This window comes from Brachypodium distachyon, chromosome 2, assembly GCF_000005505.3.
Source record: "Brachypodium distachyon strain Bd21 chromosome 2, Brachypodium_distachyon_v3.0, whole genome shotgun sequence".
In the NCBI taxonomy this organism is placed as follows: domain Eukaryota; kingdom Viridiplantae; phylum Streptophyta; class Magnoliopsida; order Poales; family Poaceae; genus Brachypodium; species Brachypodium distachyon.
The window spans coordinates 57210864-57226734 of NC_016132.3; the positions used below are offsets into that span (position 1 = coordinate 57210864).

Sequence of the window (15871 nt, forward strand, 5' to 3'; positions counted from 1 at the left end):
AATCTGTGAGGTCTTCCTAAAAGGGAGAGACGCTTCTCAGCACGGGCATCTCCTTGCCTTGACGGACTCTTTACGTGCTTACAGACCAAGGATACCGCTGCCCAGTCAGAAGCACAGTAAAACCATATCCGCAGCAGTCCATATACTGAAAGTACACACAACACTATCTTGGTGACCACGACGTCTAGCGTGCTGGCTTCGACCAAGAGATCGTCCAAGATAGAAACATGGCCTAGAACACTAAGAGACCATGTCCTATAATGCCAAGTGTGGTGGCGATTGAAAGGGCACAGCGCCGTACCAATTTGCCCGGTGAAGAAGAAGTCGTGGAGGAAAGCCAGCTCTAGCTCTACTACTTCGATCACCTGGAATGCTCTTCTGTAGTCTTGTTCCGTTCGCAACAACCCATGAAGAACAAGATCACGAGTCTTGTCTAGCTTAGATTCAGGACAATTGTAGCCAAAGTATCGCCGGACCACAAGATGGAACAAGGCGAACGAAAGGCATGCATCCTTGAGACGACCGATAGGGTCACTCTTGACGTTGGGCGACATCGGCATATAAAGCTCTCCACTTCATTGCCTCTCCTCCCTCGCACGTACGGTAACCTATCTCCGTGGTCTCGGATCCGTCTCTCTCGACGGCAACGTACGTACTGAGCTCGAACGAATCAGTCAAGACTCGCGCTTCCACACCGCGAATACGGACGACGGAGACACACATGAGCAGTCATCATACGCAACATTGAAATGATTCTGCCAAGACAGCTGATCCTACTTGGCCGCAGCACGCCCAAAACGTCGAGCACTGGTAAATTATTCAGACCTGTCACAGAATGACTCATGCTAAGATCACTAAGTGGTAAAACAGGACTTGCCAAACCATTGCTAATCTAACACTGGAGGAAAAAATAAAAATGCATTCTATTATGTTCATCTGCACGCGAGGCTTCATTCTTCTAAACCCTCCACAGAACATATTCATGGAATCGTGACCGAGACATATTTACAAATAATATTAGCATCTGCTTAACCCTCAGTCGAGCAACAGAGATACTGTACAACCATGGTACAAGGTAGATAAATAGATAGTGCTCAGATTTGCTACAGTTGATCCGATGGTTTTAGGAAATTGTGGCACTCAAGCTGCTGCATTTCTCCTCCATTGACTGGGTCAAACTGGCATCGGTAGAAGCTGCAAGTCACGAAAAAGCGGTATTGAGATCCATATCCAAAACCGAGCAAGACAGGAACCAACGTTCAGTTTCATATCCATACCTTCCATCCATACCAACAACAGCCACAGTATTCTTTTCATGGCCAAATGCAACTATGTATTGCTCACCCTCATGGAGCCTGAATTGAGCAACAGACCACTCGGAGTGGAAGTACTTAGGCAGTACGCCTGTCAGCAATGAAGTAAATATGCTTAGGAACGAAATATTTTAGGTAACACCCTCATGCAGTTGTCTGTTTCAACTTTAAGCTTCCAGCAGGAGAATGAATTCCCATACATGTAAATAAATAACTTGGCCAAAACATAAGAAAGGATCACACTATATATCATGGAGATTGGAGCCTACAGAACAACATTCATATATGCCAAACCTAACTGAAAAATTGGCCTAGAGAACAACAGCAAGACAGTTCTTTTCCACTTTTAACTTTGGACTTTGTTTTAGCAAATCCAAACCCTTGTATGTGGGATCTAAAAAGCTCTGAAAGATCTACAAACTGAGAAAAGAGCCTTTCTAAATTGCCGGGTGGGAATCGATAAGCCTTGTAAAAAATGACACACTTAAAGAAAAACAGGTGACCAAAATGTGCTTTTAGTACCCTTAAGTAGTGAAAAACCACAGATCAAACTGAAAAAATATTAGCTTATGGTAATGGAGAAACTCAAGCAAAAGAAGTGGTTTTTATTCTTCTACATAGACAAAATAAAAAAGAAGTTCCCAGCGTAAATAAGATTGATACATAATTTGATCCAAATTAATTTAAGGGAGAACTTTCATCCTTTTAGGTTAAAATCAAAGATAGTTTGTAGCTTCTAAGTTCTGAAAATGAAAAATTTCAGGCTTACATGTAACCACAGTAAACTACATCACTAAATCAAGGGACTCTTGATATTTTCAATCAAGGAGAAGCATGCAACCAAATATCTGAAGGTATTGGGAACTTACCCTTAATAAAAGAAAATGATGGACTCATATGGGGAACATCAGGGTCTGGAGCTGGCAGAGGCATATCATTTGTGGTCAAACCCACATTTATCTTCAAATTGAACACATGAATTGTTCCTTTATCACTGGATACAGCCAAGTACTGTAAGTTATTTGAGAAAGCCAAGCTATATATTTCTGCTCTGTCGGCACCTCTCCTAACCTGCAACAGAAGAAAGCAGACAAAATCAATTGCTCTGTCCCCAGCAGCCAAATGATAAGGAAAACCTCATTCAACGTAAGCTTGCTACTGATTAACTGTTAGCAAACTGACATGTGCATTCATAGTTTGTCGCGGCATTACCAATTCTGTGTGACACGTCAGAGCATCATAGGTATAACTATACAAAGTTCCATAATACATTTTTTTATATCAAAATGTTTAATGACAAGGGAAATCACATAGTACTCAGTTATCTGTTGGACCTGCTTTGAATATTTAAGTACTTATTTAAGTGATCTCCATACTCCCTTGACTTCTCCAATTCTTATGGAAATTATAGGTCACTGGAGGAATACAGAGCCTCCAAGCTCAACACTATTTGTTATGTACTAGATTTGCTTATTCAGTATCTTCCGGTTCTCAGTATTAATGAGGGTAGATGATTACAAGCAAAGCAAACCAAATGGTGTAGGACAGCTGCTAGGTACAGGGTACGGACCATGATTGACCACCAAAGAAGGATCACGACACAACACTTCAGATGATGTTAACTTATTAATATTCCCTTCCAAGAGAACTTTCAAGGATTCATCGTTGTGACATGTATTTACTTCACTCAGCAAATAGTTGGCACCACACTGCCAGCTCGATGCTGTACACTTAATTATAGGGCCATATCTTTTCCTGGTATGTTAGTTTACAGATAGTAGTTAAATAGGCATGGCATAAATCTGGAAAGCACTGTAAGGATACAGGGTGATGACTCTTGAAAAGTACAATAGCAAGAGTACTGCCTTTATTTATGATGGAACAGGTTGTTCAACATATAGGGATGTTCACAAAGATCTTTTACGTGAACAGTTTTCCATTTATTCCATATTAGATTATTCCAAATGGGACGGCAACCAATACTTTTACGTGAACACTATTTAAAGAACAAAACAGAACATCACTGGCGACTGATAGTTTAAGCAACCAATACTAATAAATATCATGAAAAAACCAACCTGACTACCCAAAATAAATGATCCTACAAAGGTGTGTGAGTCCTAAACTTCTGTTCTTGTAGATAAAAAAGGGTGCAGAAAGCATTTGGCTACTTTTTAGGACACACCCTGTTACATAACTACAATATTCTATTCTATAAGTTCCAGTGCATACAAAATGGTGAAGTACTAATGCTGTACAAACTTCAATCAGATTGTACATGCAAATCGTTCTAAACTGGGAGCTGCAAAATTAAGAAAACTTGGTTTGGGGAGCTTCCCTCTGAAAGAATTTTAGTCACTTATTTCCGGACAGAGGGAGTACAAGTAATCACTCAATGAAATCTCATCAACTTTTAGATGCTTGTAACTGATTAATCGAAATGCAGCAATTCCGCGTCAGCAAAGTTACTAGCACCTTATGTTCAGTTGAAAGGCCCTTTTTTGACCAAACTGTATGATTGCCATCTAAGACAAGAGAAATAAGGCTAAGCCTACAATTATCATTCTAGCACTTATTTCATATGGTACTACTGGCATCAGTGCAAAACAAAGATTTTGAGCATAGTTTTCACATAGACTAGTACTCCCTCCAATCCAATCCTAAATTGTTGTCTTCCTAAAGTTGCTTAGAAAGGTTTTCCATCAGCATTTAACTCAAAATCTGATTGCAGCAGCCAAACCTAACATTGCCGTCATTTATCATCTGAATGTATGTTAAGAGAACTTACTTCCTGCAGAAGATTGCCCTCAGCGGCATTGAAGATCCTGACAAGTGTCCCCTTGGTGCTAGCAGTTGCAATGAGCCTCCCATCCTGTGACAACGCGAAGCACGCAACACGGGAAGTGTGCGCATTGATAAACTTTGTCTTCCTCGCACCATAATGCTCCACCCTCACCTGCCCCTTCTGCGCGCCAGGGCAAACAAGCACAATCGACCCTGGCTGCTGCGACACTGCGCAGAGGCCCTTGGGGTTGGGCGCCGTCTCGATCTGGTGCACGAGCTTAAGGTCCGCAAAGTTGTAGACGAAGATCTTGCTCTCCAGGACGACGACGATGCGGTCGCGGCGGAGGCGGACGCCGCGCACGGGGGACTTGAAGGAGAGCTCCCCGATGCAGCGGCTCTGGTGGTCGTCCCAGATCATCACCTTGTTGGGCGGGTAGTGCGGGGCGTTCCCACCGCCGACGAGCGCGAGGATGTTGCACCGGAAGAGCATCTCGACGACGCCGATGCCCCCGCCCTGGCCGCCGGCGTCGTCCTCGCCCCCGAGGTCGCGGCGGAAGATCTCGCGGAACGGGTCGCAGTTGTAGATGCGGAAGCCGGTCTTGGTCCCCGCCGCGAAGCAGCCGTAGTCCTGGTTGAAGGAGATGTGGAGCAGGTCCTTGGCCGCGGGGAAAGGCCGCTCGATCCCGCCCCCCTCGCCGGCGCCCGCCGCCGCGGCGGGGGTAGACGTGACGGAGGAGACGGAAGAGGAGTCGTCGCTGTCGTCCTCGCCGGAGGGGGTTGGCTCGATTGAGGCGGCGGGGAGGGGCGACTCCGGCTCCAGCGGCTCCGGGTCCCGCACTTCCGGCTCTCGCACCTTGGGCTCTCGCACCGCAGGCTCGGGAGGCAGCGGGTCGTCGAGGAAGGAGCTAGGGTTTGGTGTCGCCATGGGGACGAGAGAAGGTGGGGGCAGAGAGAGAGAAGAGAGAGTTGGGGGCTGCACGATAACTCGGAGCAGGAGGTTGCGGCGGGTTAGGAATAAAGAAGATGACGTACTCTAGTTACAAACGAGCACTGTACTACTCCTAGGTGCTTTGCTAACCAGGGGCCGCGGTTAGGGGTTATTTACCGCTGTGCCATCAGGGCGTCTGAGCCGGACTGCCCCGGCGGCGGCGGCGGCGGCGGCAGAAATAGGATCGGCTGGCTCCGGTCGGGTTAGCGTGGCTTGGCCGGGAAGGCATCTTAATTAACCTTTCGTGGCGTCCGGGCTGCCCCTCGATACGTACAGGAGCAATACTTGCAACACGTCTCACCGGGAACAAGTTGAAAGTTGAAACGACGACCGAAAGCCTGCTGTTGTCGTGTTGCAATGGAACAAGTGTGAAAGACCGTACCCGGAACGCTGACCGACCCGACTGTAAGCGCAAACACAAATTTACACGCAAAATAGTCTTCAGAGCATATATAGATACTGATCTAAGACCACACATCCTCTTTAGGAACCCGTCGTATTTTTTAGACCGTGTAATGTATGGGTATTATTATGCTAGTCCGGTTTAGCAGGCCATTGACTTTCCTTTAGTTAACATTATCATGCATCCGTCGGTACGTAGGAGTACTCTTCTTCGCGATCCAATTTTTATATGGCATCAGGTGGCTTTGACACCTGTACAGACTTCAGAGAGGAGTTTAGTTCCGTTTAAATTAGCGATGGAGGATGATGGCCCTGTATTGCTGAACCATGCCTCTGTACTCCTAGACAGTCCAGTTGCAATTAGCAAATATCAACGATATCTGTGGCCGACAGAGAGCGGATAGTGTGATGGGGTGTCGTGGTCGATCGACACACGGGCACGTCATAAACATCTCTTAGTGGAAGTTTACATAGATGTCACTTAAAACAAAGGTGAGCTGATAGCTTCAGGTACAGAGGATTCTGCTCTAACGACCCCTCCCGAGCAACGGCATAGGTATTTTTAGCAGTGCAGAACTTTGGAAGCCGCTGACGAATCAGCCCAATTCATCTCATAACGGCCAGCAACTTCTGTTTGCTAGCTCCAATGCGATGCAACACCAGGCTCGGGCATTCTAGGACATCCCAACAGGATCTTGACTTCCTGGCTACAGATTAAGAACAAGAAAATGACCTGATTTGGTGTGTTCGCTGGAAGATTTGATCTTGGATGAAGGTCTTGGAATGAGCCGTTATTTGACAACTTCCTTGTCTCAAGTTGTAGGCTTGCTGTCTGCATCACTGCAAACGTGTAATTGGTGACACGCAGAAACAGATAAAAATAAATCAACAGTGGACACAAGCAAATAGCTGAAAGGTGAAGGGATCAAACATCTGTCCATTACTAGGTAACCAGATTCAGCACAGCTCCAATGTACAAGCAGGCAAGCACTTAGAGATTGGAGCTAAAAAAAGGGTAGAAGTCTTCTTGATGACATCTGAAAGCCAACTTGCACCATTTATTATAAACACAAGAGCAAAAATGTCATTTTTCAGTAGGTTTGGCTGTTCAGGTGAACAACACATTTTACACAACAGGCCAGCTTACTCAAACCTGAAGTGAAGTCCATGAGTGTAAATTACAGCAGAACTAAGTTAGGCACTAAAGAAATATAACAGGATAATCCAATGACAGAACTGTTGATTGGTGTAAGAAGAAGAACACTGGTCTTTTAACACTTCAATATTGTCTCCACATGTTCCAAGGTTGTGATAGCTCTCTTTCGGAATTTAAACTCAACAGCAAAGGCATCTGCTATCAAAGTCGCCTGCTTCAGGTGGAACATGGAACCCATCATTCACATACGGAGTAATTTTTTTAGAGTTATCACGCAATGCTATAAATAAAGTTCAAACTGCGAAAACTATATATCCTTAACGACAGTATCTAAGTACAAAATAACAAATAAGTCATTTCATAACTGATAACTGACGAGAGAAAAGCAAAAACTTCCATGACATATTGCTAAAAGAAATGGGATCCAAACATCGACCCATGACAGATCAAAAGAAGGAGATTCATGTCCAGGACTAAAATTCTCCAGATGTTAGGGAAAAAAAGTCAGCACATAAAATTTGAATCCAAAAGTTACAGGACATTCGAATTATTCTCAGAGAGGGAAATAAGCACTAAGCAGAGACCAAAATTTAAATACAAAAGACATTGATCATGGTTCAACAAAACAATCATATTCTCGATTGTTAAATACAAGGGTGTTAATACTTACAACTGCTTGGGCTATGACAACCATGAATATATATCAAGTACACAAAAGCAAGCAGCGTGACTAAGTTAACTGCAACATCTAGATGCGTAAAGTCAGGTAACTATCTGACTTCATAAAGGTAATGACATTTGAGAAGACATTTAGTTCTCATCTGCCAATGACTCTGAGAACAAAGGAATATATGGAAAGTAAGGTGTCCTCTCATCCAACTTAAGGTAACAGTCGCATCCAAACTCATGTATAAAACATAGCTTCTTGGAACCCATTTCATACGACATTAGTACGTTCTCGCTCCCACAGACCATGAAAATCATACCGCGTTCGGGATGGAAGGCGATGACACTATAATCATGTCTAAACGACGAATATTCTGATCCGAAGAGCTGCAAGTTGGTGACCTTGTGCTTCAAGCTCCATTCTTTAGTATTGCAGTCCTTAAAGAACCCAGACTGACAATTCCTCACCAAGCGAACCAGCAGCACCCTCTGCAAAATGCAGTCGTCCCTGTGATAGAAAAATATCACTAACAGGAACATCATCAAAGTACGATTGATCAGGAATACTAATGAACTGCCAATTCTTTCCTTCCACGTCAACAGCTACTACCAATTCAAAACAGGCAGCCAAATGCAGGATCCCATTTAAAAAAACGCCTTTTGAATTCTTGGGTATCACCAATGGATCTTCATGCTCTACCGGATCTTCATGTTCCACCCATGGCTCTTCATGTTCGGCCCATGGATCTTCATGTTCCACCAATGGATCTTCATCTTCCACCAGTGGATTTTCATCTTCCACCAATGGATCTTCATCTTCCACCAACGGATCTTCACCTTCCACCAATGGATCTTCATCTTCCACCAATGGATCTTCATCTTCCAAAACTCTCCGATGCGTCCAAACTCCTGCCTTGGACGAGTAAATCGCTAATGCTTCGATGTGTGGATCGTAATAGCTTAGCGTCTCTACACCCCAGGCAACTTCATCTATGAACTCAAACACATGGAAGTGGGAAGAGACAGCCGGGTCAAACCCCAGGCGAGCGACCTCCACCTCACTGGACCATTCGGTGCTAGGCACGACCACCCATTTCTCAGTGGCGGGATTACACACCACGTAATCCAATGTCTCGGGATCAGTCGGCTTCCAGCAGCGGCAGAGCAGGAGGCCGTTGCAGCAGTCCAAGATATCAAGGCTCTCGTATTCGGGCAGGAACGACAGTGACGCATCGATAAGCGGGTCGCCTTCGCCCGAGACGTTGATGAAATAGCGAGCCTTCTCGGTGCTTGAGATGCGGGCTTCATAGAAGAAGCCGGCAAGGGTCTGGGGCAGCTTCTTGCGATGTTCGGGGTGGGAGATGATGTCGCGCCAGCGCCTGGAGACGCACTTGCAGGAGCAGGTCGACTTGTACGGCACGCGCGAGATGATCTCGACAAGGACGTCGTCGGTGAGCTTGGCCGTCGGGTCGCCCATGAAGGCCCTCCCCACGGAGCCCTCTGCCATCACCGTGGTCCGTGGGGGCAACCAACCTGCAGACCGGGACGGAGAGATTCATCCCGTCAGCGACCGGAGAGAGGATCTACCAAATCGCGTCGTGCCCGCAGTGGGGGAGCCAGGAATTGGAAGCTAGGGCCGTAATTGAATGACAATCAAGCTAACTCTCTAGGGTTTTAGATTTTTGCAAGACAACGAGAAATATGCACAGATCGAGAAAGGTACCTAAGCTGGGATTGAAGCTGCTGACCTGGGAGAATGTTCGTCGGGGAAGAGATCTCCTCCGCCCGGAGGGAGCGGCGCTCGACAACCGCCAAGGAAATCAACCTGCGCAGCGCCGGCGGCGGCTAGGAGCGAGCGAGCAAAGCGTAGCGTGCAGTCTCTGCCCTCTCTCACTCTCTGTTCTGTGCTGGACCGACCGGAGCCTACTGGGCCAGACCGGGAGTCAGCATTCTGACCCATCTTCAGACGGCCTCCAGTGGAAATGTCAGCACTCCACGCTTATTCCGTGGGGTAGGGATCTCTCGCCCATACTGTGCGATCTGCCCGCAATGATTGGCCCATGTAAACAAGGCCCATATTATGTGGCCTGGCACGGTGGCACCTCAGAATTTGTTTTTCTTTTCTTTCTTTTTCTGGTTCTGTTCTCGATTCCACCCTGTGTCCCTGTTATCCTGAGTTCTCCGTGCTGCCACTGAAAGAACCAAAACGTACATTTTCTGTTCTGTGCAAATTTTCATTTTTCTGGGAGAAACTATATCCTTTCGATCAATTTATTAGTTGCTAATTCCTCCGTCCAATAAAAGATGTCTCAACTTTAACTAAATTTGAATGCATCTATACACTAAGTCATGTATAGATACATTCAAATTTATCAAAATTTAAGACATCTTTTGTTGGAATTTTTTGGTTCAAGATAGTCCAGCAACACTAGTTCATAACTAAAACAAGAAAAAAAAACATCGACAGAATCGAGAGGGGAAAAAATTGAAGTGAAAATTTTCCAATAGATGGTAGCGACACATTGTTGCATTAGTACAGTACAAAGCAGGACAATCTTGTACTCCCTCTTATACTAAATTCTTGACTCAAATTTGCCCAAATATGAATGTATCTATTCTTGAAAAGCGTCTAGATACATATAATATTTTGACAACAATTTAGAATCGGAGGGAGTAGTATTTTTTTTTCCGATCAGGACAAATTTCTAGTTGGTTAGCTGCTTCTTCCAAAGTGCAGTAGCTCGTGAACTTCGATGCAAAATGATAGTGCTTGATCCAAAATAACAGAATTAATTGGTTCTACACTGCATAGGAACAAAAGCATTTAAATAATTCATAATTACTGTTCTCAATAACAAGGAAAAAATGTAGAAGTTGTTTTCTAGAAGAAAATCTGCAATCATACAATTTTGAAAAGTTGTGCTACTTGTGGGCGAATAAGGTGAGGAGCCTCTAATAAAAAAAAAGGAATGTCATTGCTAAACATTTCTCCCTAAAAAAAGAGTTAAAACATTTGGAATGTTCTGGTCGGAAACATACATGCTTGTTGACAAAATTCTTCACTATTGGAATCTGAAGAGCATTGTGTCTGCCTGTTATTACCTGGCAAAGAAGCTTCTCACGAAGAGATTGCACATCAGCAGGAATGGGAAAGAAAACAAAGAACAAAATTGAGTTATTCCATGAGGATGGATAAAGTTGCTGACATTTGCTCTGCCATTAGCAAGAACGGGAAAGAAAGCAAATAATTCATGGAAGAAGTAGAAGTTGCATGCCAGATAAACAATTGAAGGAATGTAACAAACAATAGGATAGCACCAAAGAATACAATGGAATGATCCAAACCTTTGCACATGACGGTTAGATAGGAGCAAGTAGAACACAAGAGAGAAAAATCGCAAACCTGGCAGCAGCAACATGTGGATAGAAACAAGGGATTAGAAGAATACATACCAAAATCGATTGAATCCGAATGCGAATGAACAAAACCCTAAGGCCCCTCAAGGAAGACGGTAAAATACTCCACCGTGGAATCGGGGGAAAACAAGACGAGAGAACTGCAGAAGTGGATACATGAGAAGAGAGGAACAAGAAGATAAGGCAGCACGGGAGCTCGTGGAAGCAAGGCCGGCCCAACAAAAAGAATGCTGTAGTGCGTGGCGAACATTAACCCACTCATTGGGCATGGGATAGTGTTTGCGCCAACAATGCCTTCCTAGCTAGAGATTAATAACTAGAAAGTAACCTTTAGTGTCCTGCGATATTTGATCTTGAACAAATTGTCTTGAACGAGCTACTGTTTGACAACTTCCTTGGATGACTTGCAATCTGGACTGCTGCTCTGTCTGCTCACATTGATAGCATAGAGCAGTACATAGAAATAAATCTACAGCAAACAAAAGCAAAAGCAAATAGCTAAAATGTGAAACCATCAAACATTTTATCCATGATTAATTGATCATCACTAGTCCATTATAAAAGCAAGTAAACAGCCTGAGATTTACAATACAAGGTAGACATCTCCTTCAAGGGGAAGCCATCATTCACTACCAATTGTGAACATCTGATACTGGAATAAATGAATCATGTAATAAGAAAAACTAGAAACAACACATATCCAGTTTAAACTCCCAAAACTGTATTTCATTGATAGGATAAATAACAAAAGCTCCAATCAAATATATAAAAGAAATAGGATAGAAACATTCTGTAGCACGACAAAGCAAAAGAAGGGGATGTAAACTTCTCCAAAGACAGAAAGAAAGTTCAAGGTATACACTGAAGTTTGAATCTAAGAATTGCAATACAGGTGAACTGTTTCCAAAGAGAAATAAGCAGAGATCCAAACCTAGATATTAAACACATTAATCATGTTTAAAAAAACGATCATAGTATCCATGCGTAAGTTGTAGGATATTACAACTCCATGGTTAAGTTCTAGGGTACTACAACTCCATGTACTGCGCAAGAAAGCTCTACTGCTCAAAAGAAAGATAAAAATGGAGTAGCTATATGGTAAAACGAGCAGACACTTTTCCATGAATAACCAACACTGTTCTGATATAAAAGCAGGTAATTAAGCAACTCGTTATGAGTTAAGCATGCACTGACATAACAAGAGCAACCAACTTAAGATTTATACAGGTTGCAAAAATTTAATCCAGAACCACAACACAGATAAATTTTTGCAAAGAGAATTAAGCAGAGACCCAGATCTACATAATAAACACATTAATCATGGTTAAAAACACGACCATAGTGTTATTCATGGTTAAGTTCTAGGGTATTTGCATGACTGTCAGCGGCCATGCAAATAACACTATGGTCGTGTTTTTAACCATGATTAATGTGTTTATTATGTAGATTAATGTGTTTTTAATCATGATTAATGTGTCTATTTGCATGACTGTCAGCGGCCATGCAAATAGACAAGTACACATACATGGGCATATTTACTAAGTTAACTGCAATAGCTAAAAGCATATATAAAGTTGGGTACATGAATGACCGGGCAGAACCGTCACAACTTCATGAAGGTCTGCCAAAGTTACTCATATTGAAGACCAAACTACAATACCATCAGAAATTTAAAAAAATTGTGTACCTGCACTACTGAAGTAAGACTTGATGCTCATCAGCCAATGACTCTGAGTCTGAGAACAAGGGGACGTATGGAATATAAGGCGTCTTGGACCATACAATGTCATCTATGACATTCCGGTTCAAGGAATCCATCTTATATGATACTACTGACGCCTTGTTCCCACAAACTATGAAAAACACATTTTCTTCCGGACGGACTGAGATAACACTGTAACCACAATCATAATAGGAATGATTTGTCCCGAACATTTCCAAATAGCTGGCCTTAGCCTTCAAGGTCCAATGTTCACTGTCATAGTTTTCAAGAACCCATAGTTCAAAACCATTGGAAGCACCATTGTTAGCAAAATACAATTGTCCCTGTGTTGGAAAGATATCTTTCGGAGTAGCATTATCAGTGCATGGTGGCATAGGAAGATGAATTATCTTCCAGTTATTTCCCTCCACGTCAACGGCTAGTACCAAATAATTGGTAGTCACATGCAACATTCCACTGAAGAAGACGCTTTTTGAATCACTAGATATCCTAGTTCCATTGCCCCAACCTGTGACCGTGTGACTCCAACCTTTAGTCTTAGAAGAGTAGATACCCACCGCTTTGATGTTTCCATCGTGATGGCCCCTTTTGTGGCCCCAAACACTATCAGTTATGAACTCAAACACATGGAAGTGGGAGGAGGCGGCTTGGTCGAACCCTAAGCGGGCGACCTCCACCTGGCTAGACCAGTTGGTGGCCGGCACTATCATCCATTTCTCAGTAGCGGGATTGCACACCACGTAATCCAATGTCTTGGGATAAGTTGGCTTCCAGCAGCGGCAGAGGAGGAGGCCATTGCAGCAGTCTAAGATGTCAAGGCTCTTGCATTTGGGCAGAAATGAGAGGGATGGGTGGTAGTGAGGCCAGCCATCGTTTGAGACTCTAGTGTAATAATGACCCATCTCATACTGGGCCATCTTGGGGTAGTCGTATGTACTGTTGTAGGATTCGAAGAAGAAGCCGGCCAGGGTCGGCTGGTGTAGCTTCGTGCGGTGATCAGGGTGGGAGATGAGATTGCGCCAACGCCTGGCGACGCACTGGCAGCAGCAGGTCGACTTGTACGACACACGCGATATGATGTCCACGAGGACGTCGTCAGTGAGCTTGGACAACGGGTCGCCCATCAAGGCCCTCTCCATGGAGCCAGGAGCCTAGTGCCGTGTAGGCAAAAGAGCGACCAACCTGCAGATGAGGACGGAGAAGAAAGATTAGAGAACCCAATTCACAATAATTATTAGTGCACGAAGTCATTACATTCCTGCCACAAAAGAAAAGAAAAGAGACTGGTATACCTTATTTATTCAGTTCGAGCACAATGCCAGAATCGTGCTGGAACTTGAGATCAGAGCAGAACACCAGATTCCAAAGGCTGGCTTATGGCGCGCTTAACCTACAAAGGAATCATATGATGCAAGAATAAAAAAAAAAGTATATATATGAAAAGCTACCTCTCTTGCATAGAAAGATTAAGATAACCAAGGAAACATAAGTAATATGAAGCAAAAAAAACTGCAACACTATCTGTCATGTAGAATAGGATTAACATAACTGAAAAAAGTAAGAAGACTAATATGCACAATACAGTAAGTTCTTTGAAGCTACTAAAATCAGTTTAGTTCAGAAATCCATACATAATTTTGACAACCAAACCAATAACTATGTGACATCTGTTAGCCTTAAATGACAATGAACTCCAGAATCATATGTGCTCTGATCCGGATTACAGCAATCAGAAATTCTAGTGAAAAGTGATCCTAAATCTATCCAAAATCTCCTCCACTGAACAATCAACACACAACAATCACAAATACCTCGGTACTTCCTGCCTGTGTCGGTACTGGTTCCTGCTGCTGCCCACCAAATCCTCAAGCTGAATCCCCTGAGCAATAATAGTTCATGAGCACGAGACGGAGGCGGCCAGGAGAGCGACGGGGCGGGGCCGTTGGCCGGTGGAGGAGGTAGAGGCGGGAATGGAGATTGGGGGCAGGCAGAGGCGGAGGGTTGGCGCGCCGGCGGTCCTGCGAAGGCTTGGCGGGTTCCCAGCAAGCGGGGCGACGGGGTGGGGATTTAGCCGGTGGTGGGGCTGGGGTCGGGAATGGAGATTGAGGCAGGGCAGAGGCGGAGGGAGCGCTGCCGCTGGCGGGGAGACGGCCGGCCCGGTCGACGGAGAGAGAGACTGAGCAGTGTACTTCCCGTGCGAGGCAAGCTTCTTTGCGCGACTGAGCAGTGTACTGCCAATAGAGAAACCAGACATACTTGGCCCATTTGGATTTGGCCCTCACCGTAACATATTTTCTTTCGAGAGGACCGCACTAGCATCGTTCTAGGACAAACATCTTCCCAAGATTAAAGCCATAATGTTGCTGTACCAAGGAGATCCATATGAACGTCAGACACAAAGGAATACCGACAGAAATTGATAAAATCAGACACAGAGAATTACTCCACTACTCAAAGGTTCCAATCAAACTCTCAAACTCTATTTACAGGACCATATCACCTGCTTCAGCAGAAATGATGACACCCTAGACAAACTTTTGAAAACAAGAGCTGGCACGGTAGTGGTACTATCATTTGATTTCTGAACTGCAAAGGGAGTGTATCCAGGAGTCCAAGACTTGCTTATAACCAAAGCACAAGTCAGCTGCAGCTCTGCTAACCTTGTATTTGGCTGAGACATTGTTTACACCTCCTTATCTCAAGTTGGCATGATGCATTATCAAGACCAGTCAGTCAGTCAGCACTGTTCCAATATCAAAGCAACTTCAGATTTACAATACAAGGTAGACATCTTTTGACATCTAAAAGGAACCTTCCACCATTTATCATGGCAAGAACATAAATGTCATTTTAAGTAGTTCTGGCTGCCCCCCGAACACAACATGCTGGTAGCTCACAGGCAGAACAAAAGACTAGCCAAAAACTTCACTGCCGCTGCTTACTCAAGCCTGAACTGAAACATCCTTGAAGGCCTAATGTGTCACTTATAGAAGAGCTAAAGTTATGAATTAAAGAAGTATAATTGCATATTTTTAACTAATGACAGAATTGTTGATCGGCGTAACAAGAATCATAGTTGTTTAAACCCCACAGACAGTAACAAAAAGTCAGCTGCTATCAAAAGTCTCCTACCTCAGGCGGAAGCCAACATTCACAACAAATGTGAAATACTCCCTCCGTCCCAAATTAACTGACGTGGATATGTATAGATTCCTATACAAATCGAGCCAGTTAATTCGGGACGGAGGGAGTATAATGTACTGGAATAAATGAATCATTTTGTATATAGAAATAACATAAATCCAGCTTGAACTTCCAAAACTTGACAGGTTATCCAATTGGAAGGAAAAAATACCTTGTGTATAGATCATTTTATCATTGACAGGAAACAAGTAAAAGCTTCCATGCCATATTGTTCAAAT

General features: G+C 43.9%; 2 protein-coding genes and 1 pseudogene across 5 annotated transcripts; all 3 read right to left on the reverse strand.

Moving 5' to 3' along the window:
- Positions 1-905: 905 nt before the first annotated feature.
- Positions 906-5124, reverse strand: LOC100831123 (autophagy-related protein 18a). Its single transcript, XM_003567389.4, has 4 exons — positions 4102-5124; positions 2183-2384; positions 1278-1404; positions 906-1194 (listed from the first exon to the last, which is right to left on the reverse strand). Exons 1-4 carry the CDS (start codon positions 5020-5022, stop codon positions 1104-1106), a joined length of 1341 nt encoding a protein of 446 aa, XP_003567437.1. The 5' UTR covers positions 5023-5124; the 3' UTR covers positions 906-1103.
- A 2108-nt stretch (positions 5125-7232) lies between these two features.
- LOC100831428 lies at positions 7233-9175 on the reverse strand (annotated as a pseudogene).
- Positions 7257-14312, reverse strand: LOC100831729 (F-box protein At5g07610). 4 transcript variants are annotated; one of them, XR_002963108.1, is made up of 6 exons: positions 14261-14312; positions 13742-13839; positions 12414-13631; positions 10412-11195; positions 9058-9501; positions 7257-7817 (listed from the first exon to the last, which is right to left on the reverse strand). XR_002963108.1 is itself a non-coding variant. In XM_014898955.2 (3 exons), the coding sequence occupies exon 3, from the start codon at positions 13586-13588 to the stop codon at positions 12419-12421; it is 1170 nt and encodes a 389-aa protein (XP_014754441.1). In that variant the 5' UTR covers positions 13589-13631; positions 13742-13839; positions 14261-14312; the 3' UTR covers positions 9795-12418. The 4 variants fall into 4 exon arrangements, 1 of the variants encoding a protein (XP_014754441.1); XR_002963109.1 differs by lacking the exons at positions 7257-7817; positions 9058-9501 and adding an exon at positions 9784-10113 and having other exon boundaries at positions 10412-13631; XR_001406101.2 differs by lacking the exons at positions 7257-7817; positions 9058-9501 and adding an exon at positions 9784-10113 and having other exon boundaries at positions 10349-13631.
- Between the last annotated feature and the right edge of the window lie 1559 nt (positions 14313-15871).

What these genes read in the sequence shown, in the direction of transcription:
- LOC100831123 (XM_003567389.4), bottom strand. Translation starts at nt 5,022, where the DNA reads ATGGCGACACCAAACCCTAGCTCCTTCCTCGACGACCCGCTGCCTCCC. An exon ending in AGGGCAATCTTCTGCAGGAA is followed by an intron (nt 2,385 to 4,101) that starts GTAAGTTCTCTT and finishes CTTCTGTTGCAG; the next exon opens with GTTAGGAGAGGTGCCGACAG. An exon ending in GTTGTTGGTATGGATGGAAG is followed by an intron (nt 1,195 to 1,277) that starts GTATGGATATGA and finishes CGTGACTTGCAG; the next exon opens with CTTCTACCGATGCCAGTTTG.
- LOC100831729 (XM_014898955.2), bottom strand. Translation starts at nt 13,588, where the DNA reads ATGGAGAGGGCCTTGATGGGCGACCCGTTGTCCAAGCTCACTGACGAC.